Below are 21,710 nucleotides of genomic sequence, written 5' to 3' on the forward strand. Positions count from 1 at the left end.
CGAGTCCTGGCCTTTTCTGTGTATGTGGTACTGAGGAATCGAACCCAGGGCTTCATGCACGCTAGGCAAGCACTCTGCCACTAAGGCATATTCCCAGCCCTGTTCACTTTGTATGCTGAAGCCATCCTGGGTGTTTTTATTTCTGTCTAGAACCCAAAGCTTTCTCCATTTCCTCAGGTGCTTCATTAGGTTCTATCTTTTGTTAAATGCAAGCTTAGCCACTGTACAGACTTCTTGGTGTCTATTACCATTTCCTGCCATAATGAAATGGTCAAGAGCTGGTTAACGTCCACATGGAGAGTACAACTATTGGCAAAGCAAGGTTTTCCCGTTTTTAGGCAGTGAATTGGAGATAAGAGTCTCACATCCTTTCCTGCCCAGGCTGGCTTCGAACTGCGATCCTCAGATCTCAGCCTCCTGAGTAGCTAGGATGACAGGCGGGAGCCACCGGCGCCCGGGCCTGACCTGCTCTTCTGACTTCACGTTCAGCTCGTCTCGCGATACCAGTTCAAGCACGTCTTCCAAGGGCAGGGCCAGGAACTCCTCTGACATGGACACCGCCACAAAGTGCTGGTGAATGAAGCTGTTGGCTGCGTCGTAGAGCACAGCACACATCATCGTCTCGGCAAACTGGCGCACACCCAGGCAATTTTTTGGGTGAAGTCTGTTGGTGTCAAGAAAAAAATGAAGAGAAAAAAATTTAAGAAGGAAGAAAGTTATTTATTTTTTATTTTTGGCCAGTCCTGGGGCTTGGACTCAGGGCCTGAGCACTGTCCCTGGCTTCTTTTTGCTCAAGGCTAGCACTCTACCACAGCGCCACTTCTGGCTTTTTCTATATACGTGGTGCTGAGGAATTGAACCCAGGACTTCAAGTATATGAGGCAGGCACTCTGCCAGTAGGCCACAGACCCAGAGCTCAGAATGCTTCTGGATAACACCACAGAAGAAAAGCAAAATTTTGTTCTGCGTTCTTTCTTTTGGTCCTGGGACTTGAAGTCAGGGCCTAGACCCCCATCCCTTAGCTTTTTTGGTTAATACTGGTGCTCTATCACATGAGCCACAGCTCCCCTTCTGGCTTTTTGGTGGTTAATTGGAGATAAAAGTCCAGGGATGGCCTTGAACTGTGGTTCTCAGATCTCAGCTTCCTGAGTAGCTGGGATTATAGGTGTGAGTCACTGATCCTGAGTTCTCCAGAATATTAACAATCCTGAAAATTTCTCTCATTTTGAAGATAGATAAAAGAGGCTCGGAATGTGTCCCTGCTCCCCTGACAAGCAAGTCTTTTCTTTTTTTTTTTTTTTTTCTTTTGGCCAGTCCTGGGCCTTGGACTCAGGGCCTGAGCACTGTCCCTGGCTTCTTCCCGCTCAAGGCTAGCACTCTGCCACTTGAGCCACAGCGCCGCTTCTGGCCGTTTTCTGTATATGTGGTGCTGGGGAATCGAACCTAGGGCCTCGTGTATCCGAGGCAGGCACTCTTGCCACTAGGCTATATCCCCAGCCCAAGCAAGTCTTTTCTATTCCTGATCACAGTGGTTTTCCTCAAGCTGCTGGCAATCGAATCTTGGAACTGAAGAGCCCACGTACTTCTCCTCAAGGGTACACAAGAGGCGGAGCTGGAGGACCCCCCCTCCCCCCAGAGCATTCTGCAGCCAGGCTCAAGAAAGAAGTACCTCAAGAACACCGATAGTGGAGTTGGAGGCATGGCTCCAAGTGCCCAATACCAAGTTTGAGTCCCTGTTCTCCACAACAACAAAATAAAAGCCAGGCACCAGAGGTTTTCACCTATAATTCTAGCTACTCAGGAGGCTGAGATCCTAAGATCACAGTTCAAAGGCCATCTAGACAGGAAAGTCCATGAGACGCTTAACTCCAATTAACTACTTAAAAAAAGAAATTGGTGGGGGTACTGGTGACTCATGATTATAGTCCTAGCTACTCAGGAGATTGAGGTCTGAGGATCACTTTTTTTGGCCACTCCTGGGGCTTCTGGACAGTGATTTAGATCAGTGCAGTTTTGTTGTTGTTGTTGTGTTATTGTTTTGCCAGTCCTGGAGCTTGAACTCAGGGCCTGAGCACTGTCCCTGGCTTCTTTTTTTGCTCAAGGCTAGCACTCTGCTACTTGAGCCACAGCGCCACTTCTGGCCATTTTCTGTGGTGCTGGGGAATTGAACCCAGGGCTTCATGTATACGAAGCAAGCACTCTACCACTAGGCCATATCCCCAGCCCCTGAGGATCACATTTTGAAGCCGGCTGGGGCAGAAAAGTCCATGAGACTCTTATCTCCAATAAACCACTCAGAAAAAGCCAGAAGTGGCGCTGTCACTGAAGTGGTAGAGTGCTAGACCTGAGCAAAAGAATCTCAGGGACAGTGCTCAGGCCCTGAGTTCAAGCCCCAGGACTGGCAAAACAATAACACAACAACAACAACAAAACTGCACTGCTCTAAATCACTGTCCAGCATCTTTTAGGTAACATATGGGAAGTGTTGACAGTGATGGCACCCAAAGCCCCTAGATGGCGCTGTTGTCCCTCGACCAGCCTGTGAGAGTGCTCGCTTCATCTGAAAGCCAAGCCACAAATGAGGAGACAGGTGCCCTACACATTCTCGCGTGCAGCTCGGAGGTTTATACTGTCACTCGCTGTCTCCATTCACAAAACTAAACACGGGACCGCCAATTACAACAGGCCGCCATTCACTGATGGCCCGTGTCCGAGTGGACACTGTGGTGCCCGTGAGTGCCATGCAGGCTGCGGGAGGATGGCGGGTGGGGCCTGGGGGAGAGGGGAGGAGTCAACTCTAGGAGGGCGAGCTGAGGTGGCGGGAATGGCTGGCCAGCCAGGTTAGGCACCTGCGATCAGAAAGCAGTCCGCGGCCCGCATGCTCCTCTGTCTGTATGTGTGGCCCAGCACATACAGTCTTTCTTTCCCCAAGTCTCGGGTAGTCAACGCGCCTTTATCTTAGGACTAAAAACTCCGTTTACTGGTGGGGAGGAAGAGACCTCTGATACGGTCGGCTAAAGCATCTGCATAGCAATGTGGGAGGCCTTGAGTTCAAACTCCACTACACTACCACCAACGATGAAGTTAATGCTTGAAGATCAGTATGAAAAAAAAAAAAGAAGAAGAACAAGAAGATGCTGGATGCCAGTGACTTGCACCTGTCATCCTAACTACTCAGGAGGAGGATCTGAGGATCGAGGTTCAAAGCCAGCCTAGGCAGGCAAGTCCATGAGACTCTTACCTCCAGTGAACCAAGAGGAAACTGGAAGTGGCACTGTGGCTCAATGTGGTAGAGTGTTAGCCTTGAGCTGAAGAGCTCAGGGATGGTACTGAGGCCCAGAGTTTGAGCCCCACAACAACTGATCCCCCCTCCGCCAAAAAAAAAAAAAAGAGAGAGAAAGAGAGAAGCAGTACTATGGTTCAAAGTGGTAGAGCACTAGTCTCGAGCAAAAATGCTCAGGGATAGCACTCAGGCCTTGAGATCAAGCCCCACGACTGACAAAAGAAATAAAAGATCACAGTTTGAGAGCCATGAAGCCAAGCACTGGAAATAGGCAGGGGTATGACCCATGGGAGTTATCCTAGAAAGGATTATGATTGCTCCTAGTGGATGGAGGAGGATAGAGAATTCTAGGAGGTAGATTTTAGGTTGGCTCTTCAAGAGCTGAAGTAGACAAAGAAAAGAAGATCAAGACATTTAAGGAGGGTAGTTAGGAGGCTGAGATCTGAGGATTGGAGTTTGAAAACAGCCTGGACAACCAAGTCTGTGAGATTCATATCTCCAAATAAGTAGCAAAAGCCAGAAGTGGAGCTGTGGCTTGAGTGCCAGCCTTGAGTGAAAAAGCTAAGAGATAGTGTCCAGGCCTGAGTTCAAGCCCCAGTATTGCCAGGTGTGTGTGCAGGCACGCATACACATGCACACACGCACGCGCGCAAACACACATATTCAAGGAGGGAGTATATAAACAAGGATAGAGATAGCCAGGGAACAATTGGTAAGTACTGAATGAATCACTTAGTGAGGTATCAGGTAAATGATGGGACTTGAACTCAAGGCCTGGGCACTGTCCCTAAGTTTCTTTCACTCAAGGCCAGCACTCAACCACTTGAGCCACAGCGCCACTTCCTGCTTTTTTTTATATGTGGCGCTGAGAACCCAGGGCTTCATACATGCTAGACAAGCACTCTACCACTAAGCCACATTCCCAGTCCCTAATTTTTCTTATCTTATTTACTTATGTGCCAATCCTGGTGCTTGAAATTGGGGCCTAGGTAGTGTCTCCAAGCTTCTATGAGTCAAGGCTAGCATTCTACTACCTGAGCTGTAGCCCCACTTCTGTTTTTTTTAGTGTTTAATTGGAGGGAAGAAACGTCATCTCTTTAACTTCCCTAGTTCACGCCCTTCATGAAACTATGGGTGTATCAAAGAGTCGGCAAGTGGGCACGGGCTCCAGGAGGAATGTCCCCGACCATGGGGCCTCACCGTTCTCGGAGGAATGTACAGCAGGCATCTTTGATGCTCTGTAGCTGCAGGAAGCTCGCCCCCATCAGCAGCGACTGGACGTTTTGCTGGTCAATGGCGAGGTTGCCGTTGTAAGCAAAGTTGATCAAAGCCTCCAGAGCACTAGAAGAAAGGGAGAAGAATGTGAGAAGCTCTTCCGAGATGATGAATCTTGGTCCATAGGTGACTCAGGACCCAACTGAATTGGAGGAGAGATGAGCCTTGCTCCAAAATCCATTTAGCTTATGTCCCTTGAGATTTGTTGTTGTTGGCGGTGGGGCTTGAACTCTGGGCCTGGGCACTGTCCCTCTTCAGCTCACGGCTAGCACTCTACCACTTTGAGCCACAGTGCCACTTCTGGTATTTTGGTGGCTTATAGGAGATAAGGGCCCCAGGACTGGCAAAAAAAAAAAAAAAGTCCCAGGGACTTTCTTACTTGGGCTGGCTTTGAACTGTGGTCCTCAGATCTCAGCCTTCTGAGTAGCGAGGATGACAGGTGTGAGCCACGGGTACCCGGCTGTCCCTTGGGATTTTAAGTGGAATAAATACCTCACCAAACCAGATTCATACTACCAAAGCTATCTTCACTGCCTAAATAATTTCATTACTGAAAATTCTAAAAACACAAACAAAAGCCTTATATTGAAAAGTAAACTATGTGGGACACTATAGTGCTGTAATTTCAGCAGTGAGAAGACTCAGGCAGGAGGATCCAGAGTTCAAGATCAGTGAGGGCTAAATAGACATGTGTGGTGGTGCATGCCTATAATCTCAGCACTGGGGAGGGCTTAGGCAAAAGGATCATGAGACTCTTTTTTTTTTTGGCCAGTCCTGGGCCTTGGACTCAGGGCCTGGGCACTGTCCCTGGCTTCTTCCCGCTCAAGGCTAGCACTCTGCCACCTGAGCCACAGCGCCGCTTCTGGCCGTTTTCCATATATGTGGTACTGGGGAATTGAACCGAGAGCTTCATGTGTGGGAGGCAGGCACTCTTGCCACTAGGCCACATCCCCAGCCTGATCATGAGACTCTTATCTCCAATTAACCTCCAAAAAACTGGAAGTGGTGCTGTAGCTCAATGGTATAGAGTGCTAGCCTTGTGCATAAAAGCTCAGGGACAGTGCCCAGGCCCTGAGTTCAAGCCCTTGTGCAGTACAACAAAACAAAATTCAAAAAAACAAAACAAAACAAAAAAAACCCACATATAGAAACACACACACACACACACACACACACACACACACACGCATTTACATGCACAATCTTCATCATTCTAACCTTGTCTCAGGGCCAGGGGCTGAGATGATAATCTGTGTACCAGCACCTACTGTACGTACATGCAGTGGTGTCTTTGATACTCAAGCCCGACCCCAGGCTGGAAGCACAGCTGGAACGGCCCCGAGAGGCAGCGTGAAGGCTGAGTTTTGGAATTTCATACCTTGGGTCCATTCCTTGCATCACGATCTCATCCTGCTTGCACTCCATCATGTCATTTGTAAACATGGCGTGGAAGTATGGGATGGAAGCAGCTAAGACGATCCGGTGGGCACTGAATTTGTGGTCCCCGATCTGAGAACAAGGAAAAAAAGACCAAGAGAGATAGTGAGGAACTCAAGCATAAAACCAACGTGTCAGCTGGGCACTAGGAGGGCGGAGGTTTGAAGCCAGCCTAGGAAGGAAAGGTCAGTGAGACTCTTATTTCCAACTGAGCAGAAACAAAGCCAGACATAGTGCTGTGGCTCGAGTGGTAGAGTGCATCCTTGAACAAAAAAGCCAAGCGAAGCACACAAGGCCCTGAGTTCAAGCTCTAGTACTGGCACACACGCAAAGACACACACACACACACACACACAGAAAGGAAAACCAAACCAAACCATGCTCTTGTAATCACTCTGCCCACTGCATCTCAGGCTGATAGCCACTTACCATCTCAATTATTTTAAACTCAATATACTCATTAACACAAGAAACATGTAAACAATCCACTGTAACAAGGTGTAAAAAGTGGTTAAACAGCGTAAGCCAGAATGCTTTTCAGTGGTAGTTTTTTACTAACATAGCAATCTTCAATGTACAACTCATAACCCCTCTACCAATCCCACACTTTTGCTCAAGCTCACTTTTATTAGAAAGCAATGGAAGCCAGGCACCAGTTAGAAGCCAGACAGGCAGAAAAGTCTGCTGAACACCATCCTAAAAGGGGGGGGGGGGAGGAGGGCGGAGGCAGGGACCGATGGCTCACGCCTGTCATCCTAGCTACTCAGGAGGCTGAGATCTAAGGATCGAGGTTCAAAGCCTGCCTGGGCAGGAAAGCTAGTGAGACTTTCTTTCTTTTTTTTTTTTTGCCTAGTCCTGGGGCTTGGACTCAGGGCCTGAGCACTGTCCCTGGCTTCTTTTTGCTCAAGGTTAGCACTCTGCCACTTGAGCCACAGCGCCACTTCTGGCCATTTTCTGTATATGTGGTGCTGGGGAATCGAACCCAGGGCCTCATGTATATGAGGCAGGCACTCTTGCCACTAGGCCATATCCCCAGCCCCTAGTGAGACTTTCTTAACTCCAATGAACCACCAGAAAACCGGAAGTGGCACTGTGGCTCAAGTGGTAGAGCACTAGCCTTGAGCAAAAGTAGCTTAGGGACAGTGCCTGGGCCCCGAGTTCAAGCCTCAGGACTGACCAAAAAAAAAAAAAAAAGAAGAAGAAGAAAGAAAACAACAAAACCTATAGAGTGCTTGGGCTACTAACAAGTAGCCCTGAACTCTTCTGGGGAAAATGACCCTGGCGACAGCCATGTGCTACAGGCAGGCCAGTGGTCTATTCTTTCTCCGATTTGTCTCCAACTCTCACTGACGCATGCCTGGGGAATTCTATAACGTGATTTCCAACTAAGTGCTGCAAAGCTGCTCCCTTCGGCGTGCTTGGCCATTTATAGCTCTGAGCTACATAAACATTTCTGCTTAAGAATTTTCCATTCTCGGGCTGGGGATATGGCCTAGTGGCAAGAGTGCTTGCCTTGTATACATGAAGCCCTGGGTTCAATTCCCCAGCACCACATATATAGAAAACGGCCAGAAGGGGCGCTGTGGCTCAGTGGCAGAGTGCTAGCCTTGAGCAAAAAGAAGCCAGGGACAGTGCTCAGGCCCTGAGTCCAAGGCCCAGGACTGGCCAAAAAAAACCAAAACCAAAACCAAAAAAGAATTTTCCATTCCCCAGGAAGAGCAAGGCAGCCCTTTTCTTCCTTGGGTTCCATAATCGTGAAATGCCAGGCCACGTTGCTGCTCAGCTCCTTTTGTCACAGTTCCTCCAGGCCGCTGCTCAGGTCCCATCACTGGGTCTTTCTTTTGGTCAGCAACTGTATCTAGCTCTCTGCTTGTCCATTTCTGTTATATTTTTTTTCATGCTAGTCCTGGGGCTTGAACTCAGGGCCTGAGTGCTGTCCCTGAGCTTCTTTTGCTCAAGACGAGAAGCTCTACCATTTGACCACAGCACCGCTTGTGGCTTTTTCTGAGTAGTTCATTAAAGGTAAGAGTCTCCTGGACTTTTCCTGCCCGGGCTGGCTTCCAACTCTATGATTGTCAGCTCCCAGCCTCCTGAGTAGTGAGGCGGACAGCTGTGGACCAGCAGCACTTGGCCTGGCTTCTCTATTTTATAGACTCATTCATACACATCAACCTCAAAGCCTTTATGACTCAATTTTGTGTCTCAGTAAAATTATAGATTGCTATGTATCATGCACTTTTGGCATCCATCGGGGCCTGTCTAAAAGCCCAGACTTAATCCTACTGATCCCAAAGCTATTTATTCTGTCTGGGCACTTAGTTGTTGATTGCTTGAAAGGAGGAACAGTGGTATCAAAGTGTTATCCATCAAAGAGAAATCTCTTCAGGGTGGATGTTATTTTTGCTTACTTTGGGAGACTGTCACAGATTACTCCCAACCCAGATTTTACTCAGCTGCCTTTCCTGCTTGAATAAGCAGCTGCTTGAGTATTAAGCTTCACCTGCCTACCTGTCAGCTACATTATTATCCTTGTAGATGCAAAGGTATCACAAGGCAGGCCAGGAATGGAAAGTTTCCCAAAGAAGATGTGGAAGGGTGTGTGTGTGTGTGTGTGTGTGTGTAAAATCTGGGGCAGCTGATGAGCTACTCGGGTTACACTGGAGATGGGAGTCTAGCAAATATTCCTGCCCAGGAAAAAACTGAACCTTGGTGCTCCAGATCTCAGCCTCCTGAGTAGCTAGGAGTACAGGTATAAGCCACTGTGCCTGGCTATAAATACATAGTCTTGATGGATACACAATATGGTAAATATATTTATTGCCACTTCATTGTACAGTTAAAAATGGCAGTCAATGATGGTGGCTCCTAACTATAACCTTAGCTCCTCGGGAGGCTGAGATCTGAGGATCACGGTTCAAAGACAGCCGGAGCAGGAAAGGCCATGAGACTCTTATCTCCAATTCAGCATAAAAAAAAAAAAGCCAGCTGTGAAACTGTGGTTCAAGTGGTAGAATGTTAGCCTTGAGCACAAAAGCTGAAGGACAGCACCCATTCCATGAGTTCAAGCCCTAGGATTGGGGACGCGTGCATACATGCACACACAGGTGCACACACATACACACAAAGCAGTCAGGTGATAGTGGCTTATACCTGTAATCCTAGCTACTCAGGAGGCTGAGGTCTGAGGACCATCAGTCTAGGTAGGAAAGTCTGCGAGGCTATGATCTCCAGTTACCCACCAAAAATCCAGTGTGGAGGTGCAGAACTAGAGGTATAGTGCCAGCCTTGAATGAAAAGGGCAAGTGAGAGTGCAAGGCCTGAGTTCAAGCTTCCGTACCAGGGCACAAGCACACATAAAAAGTGGCTATAGGATGTCCATAACCCACGAATTAACTGGACACACAAGGACAAACTGAACTGATGCAGTACCTCAAGCTAACTTGCTAAGTGTTAGTATGAGTCCAAAAGCCTGGTTCATCTAAAAGCATCTGAGATATATGGAAGTAACAAAGGAGGCTGAGAATGTGGCTCAGTGGTAGAGTGCTCGCCTAGCAGGCATGAAGCCCTGGGTTCCATTCTTCAGCACCACATACACAGAAAAAGCTGGAAGTGGCGCTGTGGCTCAAGTGGTAGAGTGCTAGCCTTGAGCAAAAAGAAGCCACGGACAGTGCTCAGGCCCTGACTTCAAGCCCCAGCAAAAAAAAGAAAAAAAAAAAGTAACTAAGTTCTGAGGAATTTTACCTCTTCCTTTTTGGGGGGCACTGTCCCTGAGCTTTTGTTGCTCAAAGCTAGTGCTCTATGGCTTTGAACCACACCTCTATTTAGGACTTTTTGCTGTTTCACTGGAGATAAGAGTCTCACAGACTGTTCAACCCAGGCTAGCTTTGAACCATGATACTCTGATCTCAACTTTCCAAGAAGCTATGACTATAGGCGTGAGCCACCAGCACTGGCTTACCTCTTTTTTATTTTATTTATTTTTGTCAGTTGTGGGGCTTGAACTCAGGGCTTAGGCACTGTCCTTGACCCACTTTGTGCTCAAGGCTAGAGCTCTACCGCTTGTGGCCACAGTGCCACTTTTGGCTTTTTCTGAGTAATTTATTGGAGGGAAGAGTCTCACTGACTTTTTTTGCCTGGATTGGCTTTGAACCCTGATCCTCAGATCTCAGCCTCGTGAGTAGCTAGGATGACAGGTGTGAGCCACTGGCAGCTGGCATTACCTTCTTCCTTTTAACTGCAGAGTTTCTGGCTCAGAATGTTGGAGCTCATTGAAGTGGGAAGTAAAAGAGGCAGCAATAGGAAGTATCAGTTCCCCTCCAGCCTCTGCTCAAAAGTCAGCTGGCTGAAGAAAAAGGCTCAAGAAAAAGATGGTGGGGCTGGGGATATGGCCTAGTGGTAAGAGTGCTTGCCTCGTATATATGAGGCCCTGGGTTCAATTCCCCAGCACCACATATACAGAAAACGGCCAGAAGGGGCGCTGTGGCTCACGTGGCAGAGTGCTAGCCTTGAGCAAAAAGGAAGCCAGGGACAGTGCTCAGGCCCTGAGTCCAAGCCCCAGGACTGGCCAAAAAAAAAAAAAAAGAAAAAGATGGTAAGGTTTCAGGCCAAGGGCCTGACGTCAGGGGCTTGACTTCCAAGCTAATGGTGCAGACTCTAAGTCTAACGGACTCTCAGACTCACAGTCAGAACTATTGGAGCTTTGGTCCCTCTGCCTAAGGGGGCCTCCCTGGGTAATGACTCAGGAAGAGGATGGGAAAGGAAGTGGTTGACCAGTTGACACACACACACACACACACACACACACACACACACACACACACACACACAGAGAGAGAAAAAAAAAAGACTTGGGGCTGTATTCCCACACAGTGAGCTAAACCAGTGCCGCAGGCTGGAGCCTGTAATCCTAGCTACTCAGGAGGCTGAGATCTGATGATGGAGATTTGAAGCCAGTGCAAGCAGGAATGTCTTGTGAGTCTATCTCCAATTAACCAGCAAAAAAAAAAAAAAAAAAAAGGTGAACTACAGGTGTGGCTCAGGTGGTAGAGTCAACCATGAACAAAATTATCCAAGTAAGAGCCTAAGGCTCTGAGTTCAAGCTCCAATACTAGAGCGTGCGGGCACACACACACACAAGTCAACTAAAACATTTATGTCTATTCTTCTTTCAGGACACAAAGGAGGAGGCAGAGTGGCTCCGGCTGGGTACTGGTGGCTCACGCCTGTAATCCCTAGCTACTCAGGAGGCTGAGGTCTTGAGGATGACCATTCAAAGGCAGCCCAGGCAGAAAAATCTCTGTGAGACTCTTATGTCCAATTAACCACTCAAAAACCAGAAGCGTTACTGTGGCTCAAGTGCTAGAGCACAGTCTTGAGCAAAAGAGCTCAGGGACAGCACCAGGCCCTGAGTTCAAGCCCCACAACAGACAAAAAAAGAAAAAGAAAAGAAGGCAGAGTGTTCAGGAGTCAATGAACATCTAATTTTACCAGCATCAGATGATGTGAAGATGTTTCTTAACAGTCCAGAGTCCTCACTATGAGAATTCAAGTTGACAGTCAACTCACCTCTCTGATCTCATCTTGCTGCACTTTGCTCCTCCATGCTTGAACCTTTGACAGCCTCTGCCCCAGCCTGTAATGCCAGGGAATATCCTACCTGTCTGTCAAAGTACTCCTGATCCTGAAAAGTGCCAATCAAAACCCATCCCTTCTGTTGAGTGTCCATGACTCACGCCTGCCATCCTAGCCACTCGGGAGACTGTGACCTGATGATCGTGGTTTGAAGCCAGCCAAGGTAGGAAAGCCCATGAGACTCTTATCTCCAATTAGCCACCAAAAATACAGAAGTGGAGCTGTAGCTCAACTGGTAGAACACATTGAGCACAAAAAGCTCAGGGGCAGGGCCCAGGCCCTGAGTTCAAGCCCCAGGAATGGCACAACAAAACAAAACAAAAAACAACATCCCTTCCAAGAAACCTTCATAAACCTTCTCAACTGTTAATACCTGCAAATAACCCTTTAGGCCTCTGATAACATCTGTACAGTTACAGAATTTTATCATTATTAATCAATGCATATGCATCTATCCCACTAAGCAATAATCACCAAAGACAGACGCTGAATCCCACTTATACATAATAGGGTGCCTCATGTGCCCAGCAAAGCACCCAGGAATATAGTTCTGTAACATGTTGAATAAAGGGACATCTCAAACTTAATGCCCCGTACAGTAATTCAGCAAGCCCTCTGAGTACTCACGAGATTACTTTTTAACTATTTTTATTTTTGGTTGGTAATAAGGTTTGATCTTAGAGCCTCATACTTGCTCTGTTTGCTCAGCTGGTACACTACCACTTGAGCCATGTCACCAGCAGAGCTAGCTTTTTTACTAATTTTTTTTTTTGCCAGTCCTGGGGCTTGAACTCAGGACCTGGGCCCTGTCCCTGAGCTTCTTTTGTTCAAGGCTAGCACTCACCACTTCAGCCACAGCACCTCTTCTGTTTTTTTTCTGTGTATGTGGTATACTGAGGAATGGAACCCAGGGCTTCAGGCATGCTAGGCAAGCACTCTACTACTAAGCCACCTTCCCAGCCCCTGCTGATTATTTTTGAGATGGGAGTCTTTTGGCCTTTTCTGCCCAGGTTACCCTCGAACCGTCATCCTCTGGGTCTCAGCATCCTGGGTAGTTACCTACTCAGGGTCCAGTATGGTATTTGTACAGGGCATAAAAATGTCCAGATTCTAGTCCCAGAAACCTGAGATAGGGCCAGAAACTCTGCATTTCAAACAGGTTCCCAGGCAATGCTGAGGCCATTGGTCCAAAGACAACGCTCTGAGAAAGGAAGGATTGAGGTGTGAGGAAGAGGAAGTGATTATGCCCGTAGGGAACATGAGAGGCCTGACTTCAGAGAAGGAACTTCATACAACCACTCACTGTGACAGGCCAGGGCAAAAGAAACACTCAGGCCCGCAGAGAGAGAAGTGTGGAAAATGCTGACCACAGCTAATGTTAAAGAGACAGCAAATACAAAGTACAGCAGGGCACAGAGGCTCACGCCTGTAATCCTAGCTACTCAGGAGGCTGGGATCTGAGGATTGTAGTTAGTAGCCAATCAGGACAGGGAAGTCTGTGAGACTCTTATATCCAGTGAAGTGGAGGTATGGCTTAAGAGCACTCGACTTGAGCACAAACACTCAAGAACAGCTCCCAGGCTTTGAGTTCGAGTCCAAGTCCCGGGACCAGAACACACACACACACACACACACACACACACACACACACACACACACAGTACTTTAGGAAAACAGAAGAGGGAGTGTTTTGATCTTCTCTCTCCTCTCGTTCTCTTGAAAAAATATGAAAGGAGCACAGACGTTTAGAAAGGACAGCCCAGCAGATATGAGCAGATACTCCAAGTTGAAGGGATATTAGAGCTTAAGGCCTAGAACATACCTTTAGGTCCTGTGTTCTCAAAGGACCTAGAGAGACAGCCAGCTAGCTGTTTGAGGGAAACTATGGACAGGCAGGGGAGAAGAGTAGAGATGGGCAGCTGTAGAGGCCTAAGAATAAAAATAAAACTAAAACCACAGCTGGAGGCCTGGGGAAGCCAGTGTCAAGTACAGAAATCCTTAAGCTTCTCCCTCTTATGTGTGTCAGCAGGGACAGCGATGGATTTCTATGAGCAGCTTAGATTAATCAGAGGCTCAGCCAAATCAGCAGTTCTTTCCTAAGTCCTCCCCAAAAACTAGCCACTCCATTCTGCCCCTACATTCCCATGATTTCTAGATAGCTTAATGGTATGAAGGGCTGGTCAACCGACATGGGGGGAAAAAAGAAAAGACAGCTTTACCCAATACAAGGAGAAGCATCTTTAAAAACTACTAAGAGGGGGCTGGGGATATGGCCTAGTGGCAAGAGAGCTTGCCTCGTATACATGAGGCCCTGGGTTCGATTCCCCAGCACCACATATACAGAAAACGGCCAGAAGTGGCGCTGTGGCTCAAGTGGCAGAATGCTAGCCTTGGGCAAAAGGAAGCCAGGGACAGTGCTCAGGCCCTGAGTCCAAGCCCCAGGACTGGCCAAAAAAAAAAAACTACTAAGAGGAGCTGAAGATCACAGTTCAAACTGCCAGCCTGGGCAGGAAAGTCCATGAGATTCTTATCTCCAATTAACCACTGGAAAACTGAAAGTGGCCCTGTGGCTCAAGTGGTAGAGCACTAGCTTTGAGCTGAAGAGCTCAGGGACAGTGTCCAGGCCCAGAGTTCAAGCGCCATGACCGACACAACAAAAACAAAAAACCTACGAAGAGGGGCTGGGAAGGTGGCTCAGTGGTAGAGTGCTTGCCTAGCATGCATGAAGCCCTGGGTTCTATTCCTCAGTACCAAATAAACAGGAGAGAAAAAAAAAAGCTGAAAGTGGTGCTGTGGCTCAAGTGGTAGAGCCTTGAGACAAAAGAAGCTCAGAAACTGCTCAGGCCCTGAGTTCAAGCCTCAGGACTGGCAAAAACAAAAAACAAAAAAACCCAAAAAACTTAGTAAGAGCCGGGTGCTTGCGGCTCACATCTGTCCTAACTACTCAAGAAACTTAGATCTGAGGATCCAGGTGTAAGCAACCCCAAACACAGGCTTCATCCTCCATCCATCCCGCCGAGTCTCGGGAGCCTCAAGTTAAGCCCCATCAATGCTGCTCTTCCCAGATAGCACCTCCAGCTCTTCCCAAAGCAGCCTCAAGCTCGCCCACCCACCTCCCCAGGGTCCCAAGTTAACAGCACGAACCAGAAAGAGACAAGAATTGAATTCTTTCTGAATTCAGGGCCTTGCCCTTGCCAAGCAGCAAACAGGTGCTCTACCACTTGTGGCCGCGCTCCCAGCCCTTTCCCACCACCCGCCCCCCGTTTTTTGTCAGCTTAAACTTGGGGCCTGGGCGCTGTCCCTGAGCTTCTTTTGCTCAAGGCTAGCACTCTACCACTTGAGCCACAGCTCCACTTCTGGTTTTCTGGTAGTTCATTGAAGATCAGTCTCATGGACTTTCCTGCCTGGGCTGGCTTTGAACCCTGATCCACAGATCTCAGACTCCTGAACAGCTAGGATTACAGGTATGAGCCACTCATAGAGCTCCCACTCTTTTTTTTTTTTTGGCCAGTCCTGGGCCTTTGGACTCAGGGCCTGAGCACTGTCCCTGGCTTCTTCCTGCTCAAGGCTAGCACTCTGCCACCTGAGCCACAGCGCCCCTTCTGGCCGTTTTCCATATATGTGGTGCTGGGGAATCGAACCGAGAGCTTCATGTGTTGGAGGCAAGCGCTCTTGCCACTAGGCCATATTCCCAGCCCCCTACTTTTTTTTTTAATTTAAATTTTAGATATTTTTCAAAAAAGATCTTGTATTTACCTATCCCATGATTTATTTATGGCATAGATTATGTATCTACTAACCCTGACATTCCTATATAGGCTTCCTGCATACCTGGGCTGGCAGGAATGAATCACCAAACCCATCTTTTAATGACTGAGATGGAGTCTCGGGATTTTTTGCCAGGGATTAAACTCACCATGATCCTCCCAATTTTGAGCTCTCACATAGCTGGGATTATAGGCATGTACCACTGCACTCAGCTAGCCTGCCTTCCTGCCCTTCTCTTGTCTGGTCTTCCCTCCTTTTCTTCCTTCCTTCCTTCCTCTCTTCTTCTTCCTTCCCTCCCTCCTTCTTTCCTTCTTCTTCAGCATTGGGATTTGCACCACTGGCATTTGAAAGGAGGGCCTCATACTTTCTAGGCAGGCCTTCTACACACTGAGCTACATGCTAGCCCCAAAGCTGAATCTTTTATCACTATGAAATCCATGTCACACGTGTGCTGTCCCTCAAGGAGCCTATTTCTCTATTTCAGTTCTTATTGCTCATTACAAAAAGCCAAGGCTAGCCAAGTGCGGTGGCTCAGGCTTGTCATCCTAGCTACTCAGGAGGCGAAGATCTGAGGATTGAGGTTTGAAGCCAGCCTGGGCAGGAGAAGTCAAGACTCTTCAATTAACCATCAAAAAAGCTGGAAGCGGATCTGTGGATCAAGTAGTAGAGTGCTAACCTTGGGGGGGAGGGAGGGGGCCAAGCTCAGGAACAGTACCCAGGCCTTGAGGTCAAGTCCCAGGACTGCCCCCTTCACACCCCACCCCCATGACAAAAAAAAGTCAGAAGCACAGGTTTTGCCGGCGTAATGCTGTTTCAAAATGAAAAGGAGCCTAGAAGACCAAGCTGGAAAAGCTGACATTGTTGGCTGAACTGGAACAGGAGTGTCGCATCTGAACAAGCCCTAAGATGAACTCAAGGTGGTTTGGGCCTTGCTCTTCTCCATACCATCAAATGGGCGATCTGACAGTGGATGTAAAAGCATTGCTTCTACCTGCACAGAATAGCTTTATGGGATCTTTGTGCCCTGGACAAATCCCTTAAAAGCTGTAAGCCTTAGCGTTGTTTTTTTTTAATCTACAAAATAAATGGCTTTGCTAGAGGACCTCTGAAGCTTCTTTGATATGATTATTCTAGTTCTATAATTATCCCTTGTGTCAACTCACAACAGTAGATGTAACAAAAATGGCACGCATCAACAAGCCCTCACTTTACTTCCTAAGGTCCGTCTCCACCTACTCTTTCATTGCAAAGCCAGCAGTGATAATAAATTGGGCAAGACTCCAGACTCAAAGTGCACCTTTTGAAGTCAGTTCGGGTGTTCCTGGATTGACGCTGATCAAAAGGAAGTGCTCTAGGGTCCAGCCTGGTGACGCATGCCTATAATCACAGCAACTTGAGAGGTGGCGATCAGAAAGGATTGTGGTGAGAGGCCAGCCCATGCAAAAATCTCAGCTACATGGGAGGCTAATAGGCAGAACTGTGATGTATATCTGAAAAATAACTGAAGCAAAAAGGCTTGGGTGAGAGGTTCAAGCGGTAGAGCACCTATCTAAAGTCCTGAACGCAAATCCTAATACCACAGAAAGGAGCAGGGGGATAGGATATTCTAATAATGCATCTTTCACCCTTTGAGAAAGATACTTTCATTTCCCTTTTTATTTATTTATTGTGGAAGGGTGATTGAACTCAGGACCTAGTGCTGTTCCTAGAGCGTTTGGGCATAAATGACTATGTTCAACTGCTGTTTTTTAATTTATTTTAGCACCTAATGAATTGTGGATGATCATGTATAATGCTGTGTGTGTGTGTCCCCTAGGGCTTGAATTCAGGGCCTAGGAGCAGCCTCTGAGCTTTTTTGCTCAAAGCTAGTGCTCTACCACCTGAGTCTCAGCTCCACTTCTAGCTCTTTCGGTGCCTAATTGGAGATAAGAGTCTCACACACTTTCCTGCTCTAGGCAGGTAAGATCCTCTGATCTACAGGCTAGAGTAGCTAGGAGGACAGGTGTGAGCCGCTAGCTATCTGAACAAACTGTTTAGATAAAAAAGTGGAAGAGTGGTTCAAGTGGTGGAGTGCTGGCATTAAAGGAAAAAGCTAACAAACAGCACCCCAGGCAGGCAAAGTCTGTGAGCCTTTTTTCCCCCTGCCAATCCTGGGGCTTGTACTCAGAGCCTGGGCACTGTCCCTGGCTTCTTTTTGCTCAAGGCTAGCACTCTGCCACTTGAGCCACGCTGCTACTTCCAGCTTTTTCCATGTATGTGGCACTGAGAAATTGAACCCAGGGCTTCATGCATGCTAGGCAAAGCACTCTACCACTAAGCCACCTTCCCAGCCCCTGTGAGACTCTTATTTCCAATTAGGCACCAACAGAGCCAGAAGGAGAACTGTGGTTAGAGTGGCTAGCCTTGAGCACAAAAGCTCAAGGACAGCACCTAGGCCCAGGGTTCAAGCCTCAGGAGGAAAGAAAAAAAAAGGGGGGGGGGAAGATGAAAAGCAGAAAGAGAAGTAATAACCAAACCTAGCTGGAGAATTCTGAGGAATGCCGGTGTCAAGACACTGCAGAATCACCTCCCCTCAATTGGCCCATTTCCTCTTAAGGTGTGTCAAGAGGAGGGGGCAAGGAACAGGCAGCTCAGGTCCCCTCCCTGGGACAGGTCACTGCACAGGTATGTCCCCAGCAGGAACCTGGTCTGTTCTAAACAGGATGAACCAGTGACACCAGACTGGGTAAATAGGACACCACAAAAGGTAGGAAGTGCCACCGTTCGTGAGGATGAAGTAGCAGTCTACAGATAAGAGGGGAATAAGCCCTCGGACCCATCTCACAGTTACATGCCTTATAATGGTTAACCTTATACCAACTAGAAAAAGACCCTAAAGGATGATTCACGGACTCTGAACCTATCACAATGAAAAGGACAGGCTCAACCAAGAGTCTGGTGGATCATGCTTGTCATCCTAGCTACTCAGGGGGCTGAGATCTCAAGATTGGGGTTCAAAGCCAGCCAGCCCAAGCTGGAAAACCCGTGAGACTCTTCTCTACAAAAAGGCTTGAGCCACCAAGCCCCAGGCAACAACAGCCTGAATCTTAACCAAAAAGTCTTCCTTTTTACTTCTGTCCACTCACACCAAGTGTTACTGCCATACAGCATTCTTCTACTTGCAAATTTCTAATGGCCTCAACATACTACATGGATGGTCACTATGGCCAAAAGCCTCTCATTTTTTACTTCCTCTGCATCCTTTAACCTAGCCCCCCTCTCCTTCCTTCCCTCGTTCCTTCCTTCTCTCTCGCTCTTTCTTTCTCTATTTTGTTGATACTGGGGTTTGAACTGAACTAAGGTCGCTGGCAGGTGATCTACTACTTGGGCCATGCTCCCAGCCTAGCTTATATTCCTCAATCCTCTTGGTTCCTCTCTCCCACTGAGAAGATCCTGCCCCTTCCCAGGCCACTTCGCTCCTCTCCTGGAAAGCCATCTCCTTCAAAAAGGGTTTAAATAATGAAAAACTTATGCTAGGAACAATGCAAAGAGTACCATATATTTTCTCATTTAACCTTGACAGGAATATTTTGAATTAGAACCAACCCTATTTTTACTTTGGGAAAAATCGAGGCTTAGAGAGATTAAGTAGCTTGCCCAAGGTTACAAGTAGGATTTTAATCCAAATCCTTCTGCCTCTAATGCCCAACTTTTAGCCATCCTACTGCACCCTCTCTGGTAGTCTGACTCAAATATATGACCAAAACAACTTCCTAAACTTTGGCGGGTGGTTCACACCAGTAATCCTAGCTATTCAGGAGGCTGAGATCTGGGAATCACAATTTCAGAAACCAGCCCATACTTCCTGTGAGACTTTTATCTCCAATTAACCACTGAAGAGCTGGAAGGGGAGGGTAGCAACCAGCCTTGAGTGGAAAGAGGTAAGGGACAGCGCTCTGGACTGAGTTCAAGCCGCAAGAGGGGACACACACACACACACACACACACACACACACACACACACAATGCAGGAGATAGAAGGAGAGGAGTCACCCACAGATTTTGATCACCTTCCAGTCCAACATGGAGCTCCATGTTGGAGTTCCACCTCCCTATCTAGAGAACTTGACTGTTGCAAACCCCCCTGCAGGATCTTTTTTTTTTGGTGGTAGGTAGTAGAAGGTCGTGTCCAGTGCCAATACCCAGGTTCGATTCTAAAAGTGCTTAAGAGACAAGATCTAAGCTGGGCGCCCGTGGCTGCACACCTGCCTGTAATACTGCTAGCTATTCAGAAGGCTGAGATCCAAGGATCTCGGTTCAAAGCCAGCCCAGGGAAGGAAAACCCATGACACTTTTATCTCCAATGAACCACCACACACACACACACACACACACACGAAAGCTAGCAGTGTAACTGTGGCTCAAGTAGAAAAACACCATAACCTTGAGCAGAGAAAGCTTATGAGGACAGAGCCTGGGCTCTGAGTTCAAGCCCCAGGACCAGCACCTGGCAGCCAGTGCTCACACCTGCCTGTTATCCTAGCTGCTCAGGAGACGGATCTTGATCTGAGGATCAAGGTTCAAAACCAATCCAGGCAGGAAAGTCCCTGAGACTCTAAACCTCCAATCAATTATCAAAAAGGAAAAGGAAAAGGTCGGGGGGGGGGGAGGTAAGGGGGAAACAAACAAAAAAAAAAAACCACCCCAAAACCCAGAAGTGGAGCTGTAGCTCAAAGTCGTCCCCCCAACCCCCACCCCCCGGTCCACGTGACACCCCAATGTCACCCTCCGAGGGCCGCGGCGGCTCCCCGTGGCTCCCCTCGGTAACCTTCCCACCCCGTGGCCCAAAGGAAAACCAACCCCCCGGGCCCCCTCAACAACTTGGGGGGGGCGGGTGTCACTCCGGCCTCACCGTCCCCCCCTCTCCTCTCTCTCTTTCCCCTCTCCTCAAGCACCCCTCAAGCTCCCGCACCCCCACCCCCCCACCCCCAGCCCGGACCGTCCCCTCGGTCCGACCCTTCCCGGTTCCACCATCACCACCACCACCACCACCACCACCACCACCACCACCACCACCACCACCACCACCATGTTTTCTCCTCAGTCAGCCGCCGCCCACCCCGGCGAGGTTGGGTGGTGTTCGGTGTTTTCTTTCTCGATACCTTCAGCGTCACGTCGCACAGCTTGCCCTGCCGCCGGATCTCCTCCATGACGCCGTAGCCCCGACTGGGCAACTCGGACACCGAGAAATGGACCAAATCTTCCAGCTCCTCCGTACCGTCCTCCACCATCTTCCCCACCCCCCGACAACCAACCCGCCCGCCCGCCCGCCCGCCAGCCAGACACCGGCCGGGCTCTCCCCCCCCCCACCCCGGGCAACTCCACCACTCCAACCAACCAGGGCGGGGCCCCCACCGGCAGGCGCGCACGCCGACGGCAACGCGGGAGCGCCGAGTCCCGGCGGATTGGGGCCCGCGCGGCCACCGTCCGGCGAGGCGCCGCCGCTTCCCACCAACCCCGCCCCCGAGACCCCATTGGGCGCCGGGAGCCGGCGGGTCCCGCCCCCCTCATTTACATATCGCGTTCGTTTCCTCCTCCTCCGCCGCTCTCCAGGGTTTTTCCCGGGACCCCTCCCTCCTGAACCCTGACAGAGCCACTTCCGGCCACTCCTTCCTCCGACTCCTCCCACGCCCCCTCCCGTACCCCCCCCACGCCGCCCCGCCCCCGAGATCCCATTGGGCGCCGGGTGCCGACGGGTCCCGCCCCCTTCATTTACATATCGCGTTCGGTTCCTCCTTCTCCTCCTCCTCCGCCGCTCTTTTCCCTGGACCCCTCCCTCCTGAACCCTGACAGAGCCACTTCCGGCCACTCCTTCCTCCGACTCCTCCCCCGCCCCGCTCCCGTCGCTCAGGTACTTCCGGCATCCGGCCGTTGCCATAGCGACCGTGTACACAGCCCCGGCGGCGGCGGCGGCGGCAGCTGCAGCAGCCGATCCCGGGGGCGCGTGCACCCCGCCCCTCTCCCTAACCTGGTTCTCGGGGAAGCGTTGCGGGCCCCCCCTCCCCCCGGTCAGGTGAACCGGGTGGGGGTTGAGAGATCGGGGCGACCCGTTTGCGGAGGAGGGCGGAGCCCGCGCGGGGTGGGGTGGGGGGGGTCCGTGCAGGCCCCGCGGACAGCTGCTGGGGTGGGGTTTGGGTTCCCGCGTGGGGTCCGCTGGGGTTCCGAGTCTTTGAATGTTCCCCGGCAGCCCCCCCTCCAGACACCCGAGGAAGAGCATCCATCGTCATCTGCGGACCCCCGCCCGCCCCGTGACCGAGCCGCAGGGCTTGCCGACGGA

At 49.5% G+C, this 21,710-nt stretch overlaps 1 protein-coding gene across 2 annotated transcripts in view; it reads right to left on the reverse strand.

Moving 5' to 3' along the window:
- The window catches only part of Klhl18 (kelch like family member 18), a 31,851-nt gene extending 11,186 nt beyond the window's left edge, over positions 1 to 20,665 (reverse strand). For both annotated transcript variants that reach the window (XM_048334412.1, XM_048334411.1), the window contains exons 1-4: positions 20,536 to 20,665; positions 5,937 to 6,067; positions 4,484 to 4,624; positions 466 to 664 (exon numbers count right to left, since the gene is read on the reverse strand). In XM_048334412.1, the coding sequence (XP_048190369.1) occupies positions 466 to 664; positions 4,484 to 4,624; positions 5,937 to 6,067; positions 20,536 to 20,664 (600 nt within the window). In that variant the 5' untranslated portion in view covers position 20,665. The remainder of the gene's footprint in view (positions 1 to 465; positions 665 to 4,483; positions 4,625 to 5,936; positions 6,068 to 20,535) is intronic.
- Between the last annotated feature and the right edge of the window lie 1,045 nt (positions 20,666 to 21,710).

Source organism: Perognathus longimembris, chromosome 26 (assembly GCF_023159225.1).
Source record: "Perognathus longimembris pacificus isolate PPM17 chromosome 26, ASM2315922v1, whole genome shotgun sequence".
Classification (NCBI taxonomy): Eukaryota; Metazoa; Chordata; class Mammalia; order Rodentia; family Heteromyidae; genus Perognathus; species Perognathus longimembris.